Genomic DNA, 13,161 nt, shown 5'->3' on the forward strand with positions numbered 1-13,161 from the left:
CTCTAAAACGCTAGCCAGACTCTTCTCTTCTGTTGTTCCCAAATGGTGGAACAAACTTCCAAACTCTGTGCGTTCTGCTGAGTCCCTTTCTACTTTTAAGAGACAATTGAAAACTCAATTGTTCTGAGAACACCTAGGCACTTAACCTGACTCTTCTCCGCTTCGCCCTTTGGGGTAGAGTAAGACAGATGGTCCAAAACCCAGCACCTAATGATTATCTAGCACTGACAAAGTTGTGTGATGTTGTATGTTGATTGTCATCGTAAGTAGTGATACTGAGATTGCTGAATCTCAGATGCTGAGATCGCTACTGGTTATTACTTTGGTTTCCAAAAAAAAAAAAAAAAAAGGGGGGGGGGGGGGCTGTGCGGCACTTCTTCTGCCACTAGATGGCAATACCTGTGACCAATCACACCTGAAGCACTTTTTGCACTTACTAAGGGTTTTTTCCTTAAGTCTAAATTCTTGCTTGTGTTGTACGTCGCTTTGGATAAAAGCGTCTGCTAAATGAAATTGTAGAATTGTAGAATTGTAGAATATTTAAAGCACCATAGGTCTTTATGATGAGGGAAATTGCTGTGCAGCAGTTGCAGGGGTACGTAAATACAAAGCATGCAATAGGCAAGAACTAGTGACGCAAGATAATTGATTTTTTTTAACAAATATGCTGATACAGAGAACCCCAGGAATGAATCCTGAAACCCTGAAATCAGTTAGCATTCCAGCACCGCACAGCGCTGGTTTCCTCGTCTCAAAGTCAGTGGGTTTTGTGATTGTTTTTTTGGTTAGAAACCTTACAAAAGGTCTGTGTTTACAACACACTGAAGAGACTTTCATATTTTGTTCTAGAACATAAAATACTGAGCAGAAAAGTTGAAAATATTTAAAATTTTATGCACACCTATGCTGGTGACGGTTCTCTAGCGTCATGTCTCAGTGCGATCAGCCCCTAAGTAGCCCAGCAGTTGCTTCTTAGTTCTGGCGACTGCATTTAGGTGTCAAAAGTCCTGAAAGTAGTGTTCATTTATGAAGATTATCTTGCTGGAAGAAAACATGTTAGTAGCCGATCATGAACGTTTGTTTAAAACAGAGCTAATTTTCTGCAATGATCCAAAACCCAATGGAAAAATCCCATAGGCTTTTTGATGAGGGAGCCAGGGAGAAGTTAGTTTTTGGGTTTGCCTTCAGTAAAACATCCTCCCTGGAGCACTCTATCTTTGGCCAATAACCGATACATATATAAATATATACACTTTTCCCCACATGATTTTTGTGATCATCAAGCCTCTTCTGTAGTGGAATTAACATCCTATTATGCATACTCTTATGGTGATGGCTTACCAGCAGATGGAGACATGAAATAGCCTACAATGCTTTTCAGTGTATGTAATATTCATTGACTGTTCAAAGTAAGAAAAATACTTCAACTTAGGTTTGATGATTTGTACCCGTTCACTTTGGCAATAAAAAAAAAAAGGTTTGTGATGTCGGCAGAAATCGACACATTGGCAGATTCAGATATATTATATTTTAAAGCCAATATCTAAAGATGCTGATGACGTGCCGAATGAAAAAAATGAAAAAAAGCACTGTATAGCAAATATGAAACACAATATATATCAAATATAAAACTAAATATCAACTACTATACAGAAAGTTGCAAAATAAAAGCTCTAGTTCACAGTGAGGTTCAAAATATAAAAATATTGCTAGCAGTATAGAAATTATTAAACTTGCTAACAGTAAGGTGCAAAATATAAGAAAAAGCTCACAGTACAGTTCAAAATATAAAAAAATAACTAACAGTAAGGTTTAAAATATAACACACAAATAACAAATTAAATTAAATCCAACCACAGCTTTGACATCTTAATGGCTTTGAGGACAGGGCAAATTAATTTTCATCATTTATTACTAAACAATATATGTATTGGTAGTATGTCCCACATTTCTCCTTACCTGCTTTAATTTTGTATTTTGCTCACATCAACTAATCAGCTTTGGTGCAGTGCCCAGCAGTTATTGATGGCAGAGGGAGAGACAACAGTTATCAATTTGTTTCCATGCGGTTTAACTTTTGCTTAATGTTCTGTGTCAGTCAATTTAAAATTTTCAATTTGAGCAGTGACATTTTGTACCTCACACACGCAACTAGATGCTGCAACTCCACACCAGTACTGTTATACTGAATTAAGGCTGATGAGAGGACTATGTTTGTGTGTGTGTGTTTGTGTGTGTGTTCCTGTTTTTTACTCACCGAGTCTGTACTGATTACAATCTGTAATCATCAGTAATGATGTTGAAAGACTTTGCCGCCAGGAACAGTTGACCTACACTCCTGCACGCACACACACACACACACACACACACACACACACACACACACACACACACACACACACACACACACACACTAGGACAAATCAAAACTTCTGTAAAAGAGTATTTAATTCTGTCATATTATGAAACTGCACGTATAAAAGAAGCAATCTTTTCTGTTCATGAAATTGAACTCACTAACTCACTAAAACTTAATAATAGTTTGATGAACAACATTGTATTTAATCCGGTGTTCCACCAACCAGCCAGCAACCTTTCACTTCAATTTACAGAAACCTCAATTAACAAGTAATCTCATGCTGATTTTGCATTTCTTTTCAAATGTAACTATGAAGTTAATCTGATTCAAAAATTACTTGTTTGTGTGTGTGTGTGTGTGTGTGTGTGTGTGTGTGTGTGTGCATATATATATTCTGCATGTTTGTGAGTGTGCAAGTGTGCTAATCAATATGAATTAATTTTGAGATTCTTCCCTAAGGACAAAGGATTAGCTAAGTTCAATTAGGAAAAAAATGAGCTGTGTAAGCTTCCCTCAGCACAATGTGTGTTTGTGTGTCTGTGTGTGTTTGTGTGTGTGTGTGTGTGTGTGTGTGTGTGTGTGTGTGTGTGTGTGTGAGAGAGAGAGAGAGAGAGAAAGATAGAAAACAGGGTTTTAAACAAAGTGCAACCTGAAGAAAAAAAACAGGGATAAAGTGCGACACAAGAGGAAAGCAGGGATGTAGTTAAAAGGTAAACCCACGAAAACTAAGTTTGTCCATATTAGATGTAAGTAAAAAACATAAATTACTTGTCTGCAACCTAAAGTTTTTTATGGATGTTTTTGCCTTGTGGTGGCTCCATTTCATTCCACATATATTTTACATTTTTCCCCAAAATACAGCAGGAAAAAGACTAAACCAGCATATTTTCCAATACAGTTTCAATACAGTTACATGCAGGGATGTAGCACCAAATTCAGGGCCCTGTGCATAAGCAGTCTCTGTAGGCTCCTGCACTCTCTCTTGCTTAACCCATGTCTCTTTCAAGCAACTTTTGAAATTTTACAGCAATAAAGTCAGTTTTATCAGTTGTCATTAGTTTTGAAATAGGTGTTGTAAAGTTAGGCATTTAAACATGGGGGTCAGTGGGGATTTACTTTGTTTTGGAGCCAGCCTCAAGTGGTCATTTGAAGAACTGCATTTTTGTTCTTCAGTTTTTTGCATTATATTCTGGCCTATACTTAGTCTTGTTGAAAGTGGAATAAGCACTTAGAAAACGTAAGTTAAGAACATAAAACATTCCTGCATCTCACTTCCGTAGCACCTCATTCGTAAATCGCAAACCTGATTGATTGTCGAGATGCATAGCTCAAATACAAAACAAACCATCAATGAAAAGTAAAGCAAGCTAATTTTAGCACCTTTCACAGAGCAAGGTCACATAGTGCTTCACAGGAATAAAATTGGTGAAAAAAAGGTGAGCACCTCATCATTTTAAAAGTCTATTCAAGCTCTTTTCTTTTTTCTTTTTTTAACATGTAGTTTATAGAAGTAGGCCTATTACATACACCCAAAAAACAAAACAAAACAAAACAAACAGGACAAATCACATTTCAATCAAGTGGAAAAGGGCAGCACAAAAAGAAAAGACAGTAAATAAATCAATCAATCAACCAATAAATAACAACCATCAGAATAATACTAAAGTAAACCCACCCCAGTCCCTCACCTCTGGAAAAAAAGATAATTAAGGCAACATATACAACCAAAGCCTACACAAGTTCAGTGCAAGACCCTCGCCATGTAACCAACATTTTTTCAATAACTAAATAAAAGTATACGTTTTTTTAAGATTATGAATGATTAGGCTACACGATTGAATTATTATTTCGTACAGGGGGTGCATGGTTGCCTTTCACAGAATTGTCTTTTTTGTTTGTTGAGGTCATATTTTAATAATAAGTAGCCTTTATTGGGGGAAGGTGGGCATTATAAGCATATTTGAATATTGGGCGGGATGTGTCCACCCCCAGTATAACCACTGCCTTGCATCAGTGCATCTGAGGACAAGCAGACAGAGAGGGGGAGACGCAGTGTAAAGTGTGGGAGCAGTTTTAGGCACTAGGACCCAGCAGGTGCAGCTCGGTGTTATTTCAGCGGGCTGCAGCTCGGTCCCGTCAGCAGAGCGGCAGCAGCGTCCTCTGGACTCGGGACGCGGAGTGAGCGGCGGCTCCCCATCCTGCTACCCACACCACGGGCAGGGGGGACAACTTTAACCCAACTCTTTTTGTGGACTTGAGGAACAGCAAAGAATCCCCAAACACACGTTCTTCTTCTTTTTCTTGTTTTTTAAATGAGTAAGATACTTTAGAGATGGCTTCATCCGTGAGCGGCACAGAGGAGGTCCGGGTGTCGGCGTTGACGCCCCTGAAGTTGGTGGGACTGGTGTGCGTGTTTCTCGCCCTGTGCCTGGATGTCGGGGCCGTCTTGAGCCCGGCGTGGGTCACGGCGGATGATCAGTACTACCTGTCCATGTGGGTGTCCTGCTGGAAGCCCGTCAGCTCCGCGGAGTGGTCCTGCAACAGCACGCTGGGCACCGGTGAGACGCACGCTCATGTGCTCAAACACTCTGACTTATTGTAGCTGATGGGGTGATGCGCCACCATGTTGTTTTGGATGTTTTAAACCAGAGGGGCTGTTGTAGTTTTTGGGATGTTTCACCCTTAAAATGGCAGATTTCGGGGTGCAGACAGACACCCACATTCATATTCAAATGAAAGTCAGATGCACAGCTCAGGGATAACAAAGGGTCCCTGCAGACAGCGCACTGCCGAACCAATCTGTTCTGTGAGTGAGAATTATAAAACATCACCCAAGAGAGAGCTAAATGTTAATTACTTTATAATTAGCTATTGCCTGGTTAATTTAAACTGGAGAACTTTTCTACATGAAATAAGATATTGAACGATGGGCTGCATATTGCTGCTTTCCACGTGGGAAATAAAAAAAAAAGTTCATCTGCTAAGTTTGATGAATAAGACATGTTTGTTTTTTCTGTCTAGAATAGTTAACTTTTCTGCTGTAACACTTGCCCAGTGCGCCACTGAATGATGTGGGAATGTTGCCTCGCCAGGAGCGGTCCAGCTGGGGTTTCATTTGGCCTTTTGTTGCGCACAAAATGAGCCTTTGTGTGGGTTTCTTCACCGGCCAAGGAGCGAGGGCAACTCAGAGCAGAGAGCTCCCCAGAGATCCAGATGCCTGGAGATTAGTTACCAGGGGAACAAGTGAAGCACTCCAGAAATGCTGATTTTCCTCTTTTAAGGAAACTTCTTTGTGGAGTCCCCATGAAGGTGTTTTTTTTTTTTTCTGGATGCATTTCATATTTCCATCACAGCCAGATATTCAGGGGTAGAAAGTTGGTTGAGAGAAGGTCACCATGTAAACGGCATCAACAAAATCATTCCTGTCTCAGGAAAACATCTATTTATGCTCCATTGTACAATATAAAATGCCATGTAATCTAATACAACAGCATGGCAATTTGTAATAATCATTTTCATTTAGACATATTCAACTTTTTTTGGGCACAATTTGTGGTATTGCTGTAGTAGATTTCACTAGATTGTAAAGTCGACAAAATAAGATGAACACAAATTTAATCCAGTCCAATAAAACACCACAGACTAGCCTAAAAAATTATGAGAAAAAATAGAATTTAAAAGCTTCCTAAAGTATTAACTGCAAGTTTTTTGAAGAGGACTGTACTTTTTTTTTTAATCAAAATAGGGGAGTGGCTAGGGTGTGACTTTGTTTTTTTTTTCTTCCATTTTTAATATCATGACCCTCCTTAGAGCTACAAATATGTTTACGTAAGCATCACTGAGTGACTGAGGGAAAATGCATGGCCCTTCATCCACCATAAAAAATCATATTCCACAGTTTCTGGCTATGATAAATGTTGGGATTTTGGAGATATATAAATAAATAATATTGAGGTTATTCAAAATAAAAACAAAATATGAACACCATCCTCTAAGCAAAATTAAAAAACATGAATCCCATCCCAGCGCTTAAAAAAAAATGATTTGAAGTGCCCCCTCAGTTTTACATCATCTTCTCTCCTCTCATAAATAACTAACAGTCACTAGGTGTTTTCTTGTGTCCGCTCTGCAGCTTCATAGCATTTAATATTGTCTTATTTATCAGCATAAATTTTGTCTAAACTATTCTGCAAATGTCAAATAGGTGTATTTCATGCTACACTCCTGACTCCAGCGTCTTTCATTTTTCTGTGTATGTCTTTGTGCGCTCTGATATATAAATATATATTTTATTTTTTTGCTGCGTCTGACCTCCTCCTGTGTGCTGAGTGGTGAATTGTGTTTTTGTTAGTCTGACAAAATGTTTTCTTTCTGTCTGAGAGATGAGTAACTGTGGGTCACGCTGGCCCCGATCCTCCTCTGTCAGCGCAGACAAAGTGCACTTTGGTGCCATATAAAGACATGCAGTCTCTGTGTCAGCTCTCAGCTCTCAGCAGCATACCACCGTAAATGCACACAGCAAACTGCCCATTTCCTCAGGCGTGTGCTTGGCTAGGCTTATTGATTTGAATCCCAGTAATCAGTTTCTACTGGCCCCCCTCCCCTCCTTTGTCAGTCCCCCAATATTTCCTCAGTGTCATGCTCTGGGCATTAAACAAATCCTGTTAGTTGTGAAACACCAGCTGGCTGCTCAGATGTTTTGAGCTTTCTCTGCAAGACCTGCATGTGTGTGTGTCCCGAAAATGATATGCAATTTGAATTAGAAAGCAGTCGTGGTAGATGAAGTATTAAGATTTTTTCTTAAGTAAAAGCACTTATACCACTCTATGAATATACTCTTTTACAAGTGAAACCCCTCCATTGAAATTATTACTTAAGTAAAATTAAGTAAGTATTATCAGGGAAATGTATTTAAAGTATTACATGTAAAGGTACCCAATGCAGGAAAGATGAAAAAAAAAAAACTAAAACCTTAAAATTATTAGGGAAAAAAAAATTAAATAAAAAGATCAGAATAATTTAACAAAATATAGCACCCCAAAACTCTATATCATCAAAAAAAGAAAAAAAAAATACCCCCAAAAAATTATTAGAAGAAAATAGAAAAAACAACACAAAACTTAAAGTAATCACAAAAGATAACAAAAATAAATATATTATATAAATATATAAATATAATAATATATAAATATTGTAAAAATATATTAAAAATAAACTAACAAACATCCCCAAACCTTACATTTAAAAAGGAAAAAAAACAAACCCTAAATTTTCAACTAATTGTTGAAGCTGTACTTGTATAAACTGTTTGGTAATTTAATTTATTTCAAAACATCATATATTTTAAACTCCAGTTTTGATCTAGTTCAGAAATCTTAATTTTTTAATTAAGTAACTAAAGTGCTCAGATAAATGTGTAAAAAGCACAATATTTCCTTTAATTTGTACTTAAACACACTTCTTGAGTCAATGTACTTTGTTACATCCCAACACTGGAAAGCAGACATGAGATATGGCCTTGTGATAAGATCCTGAAGTGTTTAAAATATACACTCAAATACTGACTCCTTGTCTCTGTCAGTTTCTCTCTCACACTCACAAACACACTTGGGCCGAAGGTCGGAGTTGAAGTATGAAAGACACAGAGTTTACAGGGCTAGGAATGTGGAACGGTCATGCAAGAGCAGTGTGTGTGTGGATGCCAGGTTGGTGTGAGATGACGGAGCGAATGTGGAGCCAGAGTGTGAGCGAGCCCAACTCAGTCAGACGCAGTGATGCCAAAGCATATTAATAATGTAATACGTTATTGATCCTGTATTTGGGTGTCTTTTCTTTGAGGGAGGTCACTGCACAATGTTGGATACAAAGAGCTTGTAAAGGTTCTTTCTCACAGACGCTCAGGTCTTGAACCAGGAATCTGTGGTTGATCCTCCTGTTTCCTAAACTTCTCCATCCTGCTGCCCTGAGAGTGAGACTGAGTGCGTGTGACACCAGCAGAGACACTCGAGGCTCCTCTGTGACACAGATCTTCCACCATTGTCTCAGACAAAGAAACAGAAATGGGGCCCTGCGGGATTTTTTCGATTAACACTTGAGCAGTGCCTGACATGCACACATTGGACCATAATTAATGCTCAGATTGGATCTTGTGTACTGTATCTCCCTTTCCATCTGTCATCATGTGGGGCTCAGATTAATACTTTGGCGCTTCCTGCTCGTCAAAGCCTTTAAGCACTCCGACTCTGGCTGTGTTTCTTGCACAGCGAACAGGGCCTGTTCCAAAATCAGAGATGAGATGACTTTCTGCATCCTCCTGTTTTTCGTGAGCGCGCTGATAAGGCTTTTGGTTGCAGGCTGGCTGAGCTGAAGGCACCAAACTGACCGAGAGAAGATAGGCTTTGACAACTGCAGGTCAAGTCACTGTGGTCCTTTTCTGGGAGGAAACCAGTGAGGCTGTGGCAGAGGGGGTCAGTCTTCAAGGGGGCCTCGTGTTGTGCAAGCTGGAGGGCTGGAGGGAGCGGGTGCTCTGCTTTTTGTGGGCTCTTTCCAACATCCTGTGGTGACAGGGCCCATTTTTAAACTCTAAATCCTGAGCCATATTTGGTCAGAAGTAGTTGATGTTTGTTTATATTTGAGCTGCTTGGCCCCTGGAATAAAGTTTCCCTCCAACAAGAGTGGGAACTGTGTTTTAAGCCGCTTATGTTCCGTCACTTTCTCTCCACTGGTGGATGTTTTAATGATTTTCTGCCTCAATAGAGAGGAAATATTCTTGGCAACGCTTCATCATTTTTATTTCCTGGGCTCCATATAAGACAATACCATGTGTTCTTACTAAAAAGAGACAAAATATACTCTAAATTAAAGTATTTTAATGTGATTTTTTTCCACACACTGTAATATTGACTCACTTATGCCGAGACCAATCTCCTTTATGCTTTGATGTTATTTTTCCCACCCACTGTACTTTAAATTATTTCCTCTTGTGTAATCAAATTCTTCCTCATAATATCCTCTCCCTGTTTACATATAGACCTCCTGTTTCCGCAAGTACATAGAAAAACTACGAAAGGGACCCTTAATCTCTAAACAGTAACATATAGTGTGTCTCTCAACAGCCATCAGTTAACTTCCCATGGCTAATTAAGCTTCTAAAAAACATTTTTTCATCAAACAAAGTCTTCTGCTGAATTTAGTTTTTTGTGCAAAAAGTAAATAAATATAATGTTTTTTTCTATTTTTGATAAACATATTCCGATTTTGTCCTTTTTTTTGTTCGGCTTCGGTATTTCAGCAAGCATCGAAAAAGCGAGATTGGGCCTGTAGTTATTTCCAGTTGACTGTTTTTGGAGTAAATCTGAATGAAATGCTGAGAAAGCTGCTGAGCTGGCATCAGCCAAGAGGGAGGGATACTCATTATCTGAGTCACCTCTCACAGAAGCCTTTCTGCTGCATCGAGGATCCATTACTGAACCCGCTGATATCCGTGCGTAGTCAGGCGTGTGTGTGTCTGTTTGTTTCTTGTCAGCCAGAAACTGCTGCGCTTGGTTCAAGGGGTTATTCACCGCATGGTTCACATTCTTCTTCTTCTGCCACTGGCCACGGATCCCCTGGGGCTCACATCAAAACATGATGAGCCATCGCCAGCTTCTCAGAATATGCACGAGGAGTTGTCTGAGCCTCCAAAGCCACAGATAGTTTGTGTTCACACTGTGGCAATTCACTACAAACGTTAGTGGGTGGAAGCATTTTTCTTTTGTATAAGATTGAGCATGGCAGTGTTATTGTGGCTCACCAATATGGGCTGTGACCTACTCTGTCCTTTTATCCCTTTTCATTTATCTAAACACTTTCCTCCCTCCTGTCAACAGCGCAGACACGTCTCTGCAGAGTAACCTCGTTTTAGCTACCTATGTCATTCTCTATCTCAGTGTGATTTCATGCCTTTCCTCCCTCCTCTCTGTCCCTGTGTGTGTGTGTGTGTGTGTGTGTGTGTGTCTCAGACTGGCAGATTGCCACACTGGCCTTGCTGTTGGGGGGAGCGGCCCTCACCCTGCTCTCCTTTCTCGTGGCACTGATCTCCCTGTGCTTCGGCTCCAGGAGTCGCTGCTACAAGCCTGTGGCTGTCATGCTGTTCTCTGCAGGTAGGTGAAGAAAGTCTGTAGCAAAACATACAAGAAGAAAGAGTTTAAGGACAGTCCAAAATACAAAGCAATGACTGTCCTGCTTCCAAAATAATCTACATCCAGGAAAGGTGTCAGGAAAAGAGGTAACGCCCTGTCCACAGTTATAGAAATGTAACATGGGGTTCCACTGGGTTCCAATTTGGGACCACTATTGTTTTTAATTTATATAATAGCAATATGCCAGCAGCTGTGACATCTAAAATCATGCTTTACGCAGATGATTCCTTACAAATATCCAGTAAAAACACCAGAATATTACAGGAAACTGAGTAGAGAGCTGTCTCCGCTAACAGACTGAAGCACAAGCTTAAGAAAAGCAATACAATTAAAGTACAATGTGAAAGAAATATTATTGAATGTAAACACCAGTGTCAAGTACCTTTTTTTTTTCATCTTTCTTGACCAATCGGTCTCTGGAGAGGAAATGACAGCAGCAATGTTATCAAAAATTGCAAAAAAGTTTTTCTATTGTTATACAAGCTTTTTAATAATAGAGTGAAAAAAAATAATTGCCTCTTAAAACCAGTGCCATTTTGGCTATGCTTGTGATGCATGTTATAGTGGGCTTATCCAAAAGCTTAAAAAGAAATTGCAGGTAACAGAAAAATGTCATCAGATACATGTAGGACCTGTAGAATCGAAGCACATTGGAATATTAGCTGTTGAAGAACAAGTTAAACAGCTGAAACTAAACCAGATGTTTGATAGTATTTAGCACACTCATTGTGACAACAGTACCTTCTCCTCTTCCCGTTTTCCTCTGCAGTGGTGCTCCAGGTGTGCAGCTTGGTCCTGTTCCCCATCAAGTTCATCGAGACGGTCAGTCTGAGGGTGTACCATGAGTTCAACTGGGGCTATGGCCTGGCCTGGGGATCCACCATCTTCTCTTTTGGAGGAGCCATCCTCTACTGCCTGAACCCCAAGAACTATGAAGACTACTACTAAAATGTGTGAGACAAAAGGAGAAATTGAGACTCTCAGTTTCACCGGTGTCCTCTCAGTAATAGGAACTCTCTGTCTGTTACACATTACACAACCACAGACTAGAAAAAACAGGAAATACAAACGCTTATAAATTGACTTATTGTTAGTTTCAGGACTGGAAACGGGCTCTTCCATTTGATACTGTGAACTTGTTGTCTCAAAGACGATCCTCACGCACTGGACCAGAGCCCCGTGCTCTCTCAGAAGGTTTGGCAGCAAACACGGCTGTGAAAAGGAAATCAGCCGGTTTAATTTGGGAGAGAATGTCAGCTCAGATAACTCTGCGTCCCCTTTAAGTGGAATTCCAGTAGGTCATTAAATTTGGGCAGAAAATCTGGAGGAAACAGATGGATTCACTGACCTCATACCAGGACGAATTGCTGGAATAATTAACCAATCGAAGCAGAGAATGCTGTAAACTAGGGCCAATCAGGGAAGTCACGGATACAGGGAGCAAAATGCCCTATTGAAGTAACATGACAGAGTGAGGGAGACAGGACACACCTAAGGAAATACTACTTTTCCCCAGAGATACTCTACAGCTGGAATGGCTTGTCCTGAGTCTATTTAAAGCGTCAGAGATACTGATAATAAACAGAATCTACCTAAGACAGTAAAAACATTCCACAGCCACCTTCCAAATGACAGCATACTGGTGAGAGGAACATTTACTGGTTAATGAATAGCAGTCTGTCAAATGAAAACTTTTGGCTGCTAATGTAAACGCGCAGCATAACACAAAGTATACCTGCTTTTTTGATAAAAAATGGTTGTATTATATGTAAGTATGCACAATAAGCATAATAAAGTAATATTCATTATAAAAACACCAGTGGGAAGGAAGATGGCAAATGACCATGTCTGCTGAGAGTGTGCGCATGATCATACCAGCCAGCATGTGCTCACACATGTCCCATGTGATGCCTCCTTGTCTTCTCACCCTGTAGGAAATGGGGATGTAGAGTAAGCAGCAGTAAGAATATGACACATTTTAGATAGAGGCTGTTGCAGAAAATTATTGTAGTTATTGAAAATGTCAGTAGTTTTGCATCTAAATGAAACTCCTTCATAAAGTACTTCAGGAGATGCCAGAGTGCAATGTGCTGTGCATGAATAGTGTTATGCAGACTATGGGAATCAATTAGAAAATGGAAAGTTTCAAACCTGAAGGATGGTGTGATGCAGAAGAGAGATCTGTGGCGGCAGAAGATCTGCAGTGGTTATCGCTGTCTTCTCAAACCTCATTCTACGTGGTCTAACTTCCTCTTGCAACATTAGTGAAAGTGAGTGAGTGTGTGCATGCCAATGCCATTTGCTGCTGTGCTCCTGATTCCCACAGGTTTGATTACTTACATAATAAAATATGTACTGAAGACACAAAGAAGTGTGTTTGGTTTATGTGGGAATAAAAGAGAATCTGCAAATTAAAAACTAGAATTACAGCTTCCCGTTCATATGCCTCTGCAAACAGGTCAAGTTGCAGTTAACATCCATGTCTGTCCAGACTCATATGTGGCCACGACAGTTGAAAATGCTTCAAATATAGATGTTGCTGCAAAGAAAACACATGGACAGACAACTCGTAAAAACAAATGCCTCCATTCACAGCTATCGACATTAAAAACTATGCAGACA

At 39.7% G+C, this 13,161-nt stretch overlaps 1 protein-coding gene across 1 annotated transcript; it reads left to right on the top strand.

Moving 5' to 3' along the window:
* Window positions 1-4,374: 4,374 nt before the first annotated feature.
* On the top strand, window positions 4,375-12,910 carry tmem47 (transmembrane protein 47). The gene is made up of 3 exons (XM_088077732.1): window positions 4,375-4,917; window positions 10,360-10,500; window positions 11,309-12,910. The coding sequence occupies exons 1-3, from the start codon at window positions 4,692-4,694 to the stop codon at window positions 11,485-11,487; spliced, it is 546 nt and encodes a 181-aa protein (XP_087933858.1). The 5' UTR covers window positions 4,375-4,691; the 3' UTR covers window positions 11,488-12,910.
* The last annotated feature ends 251 nt before the right edge of the window (window positions 12,911-13,161 follow it).

Source organism: Plectropomus leopardus, chromosome 5 (genome assembly GCF_026936395.1).
Source record: "Plectropomus leopardus strain MGB_pleo_1.0 chromosome 5, ASM2693639v1, whole genome shotgun sequence".
NCBI classification, from domain to species: Eukaryota; Metazoa; Chordata; class Actinopteri; order Perciformes; family Serranidae; genus Plectropomus; species Plectropomus leopardus.

Excerpts from the sequence above, each read along its gene's own strand:
- tmem47 (XM_088077732.1), top strand. The coding sequence starts at position 4,692 with ATGGCTTCATCCGTGAGCGGCACAGAGGAGGTCCGGGTGTCGGCGTTG. Across the intron at positions 4,918-10,359 it reads CAACAGCACGCTGGGCACCG|ACTGGCAGATTGCCACACTG; the intron begins GTGAGACGCACG and ends TGTGTGTCTCAG. Across the intron at positions 10,501-11,308 it reads TGTCATGCTGTTCTCTGCAG|TGGTGCTCCAGGTGTGCAGC; the intron begins GTAGGTGAAGAA and ends TTTCCTCTGCAG.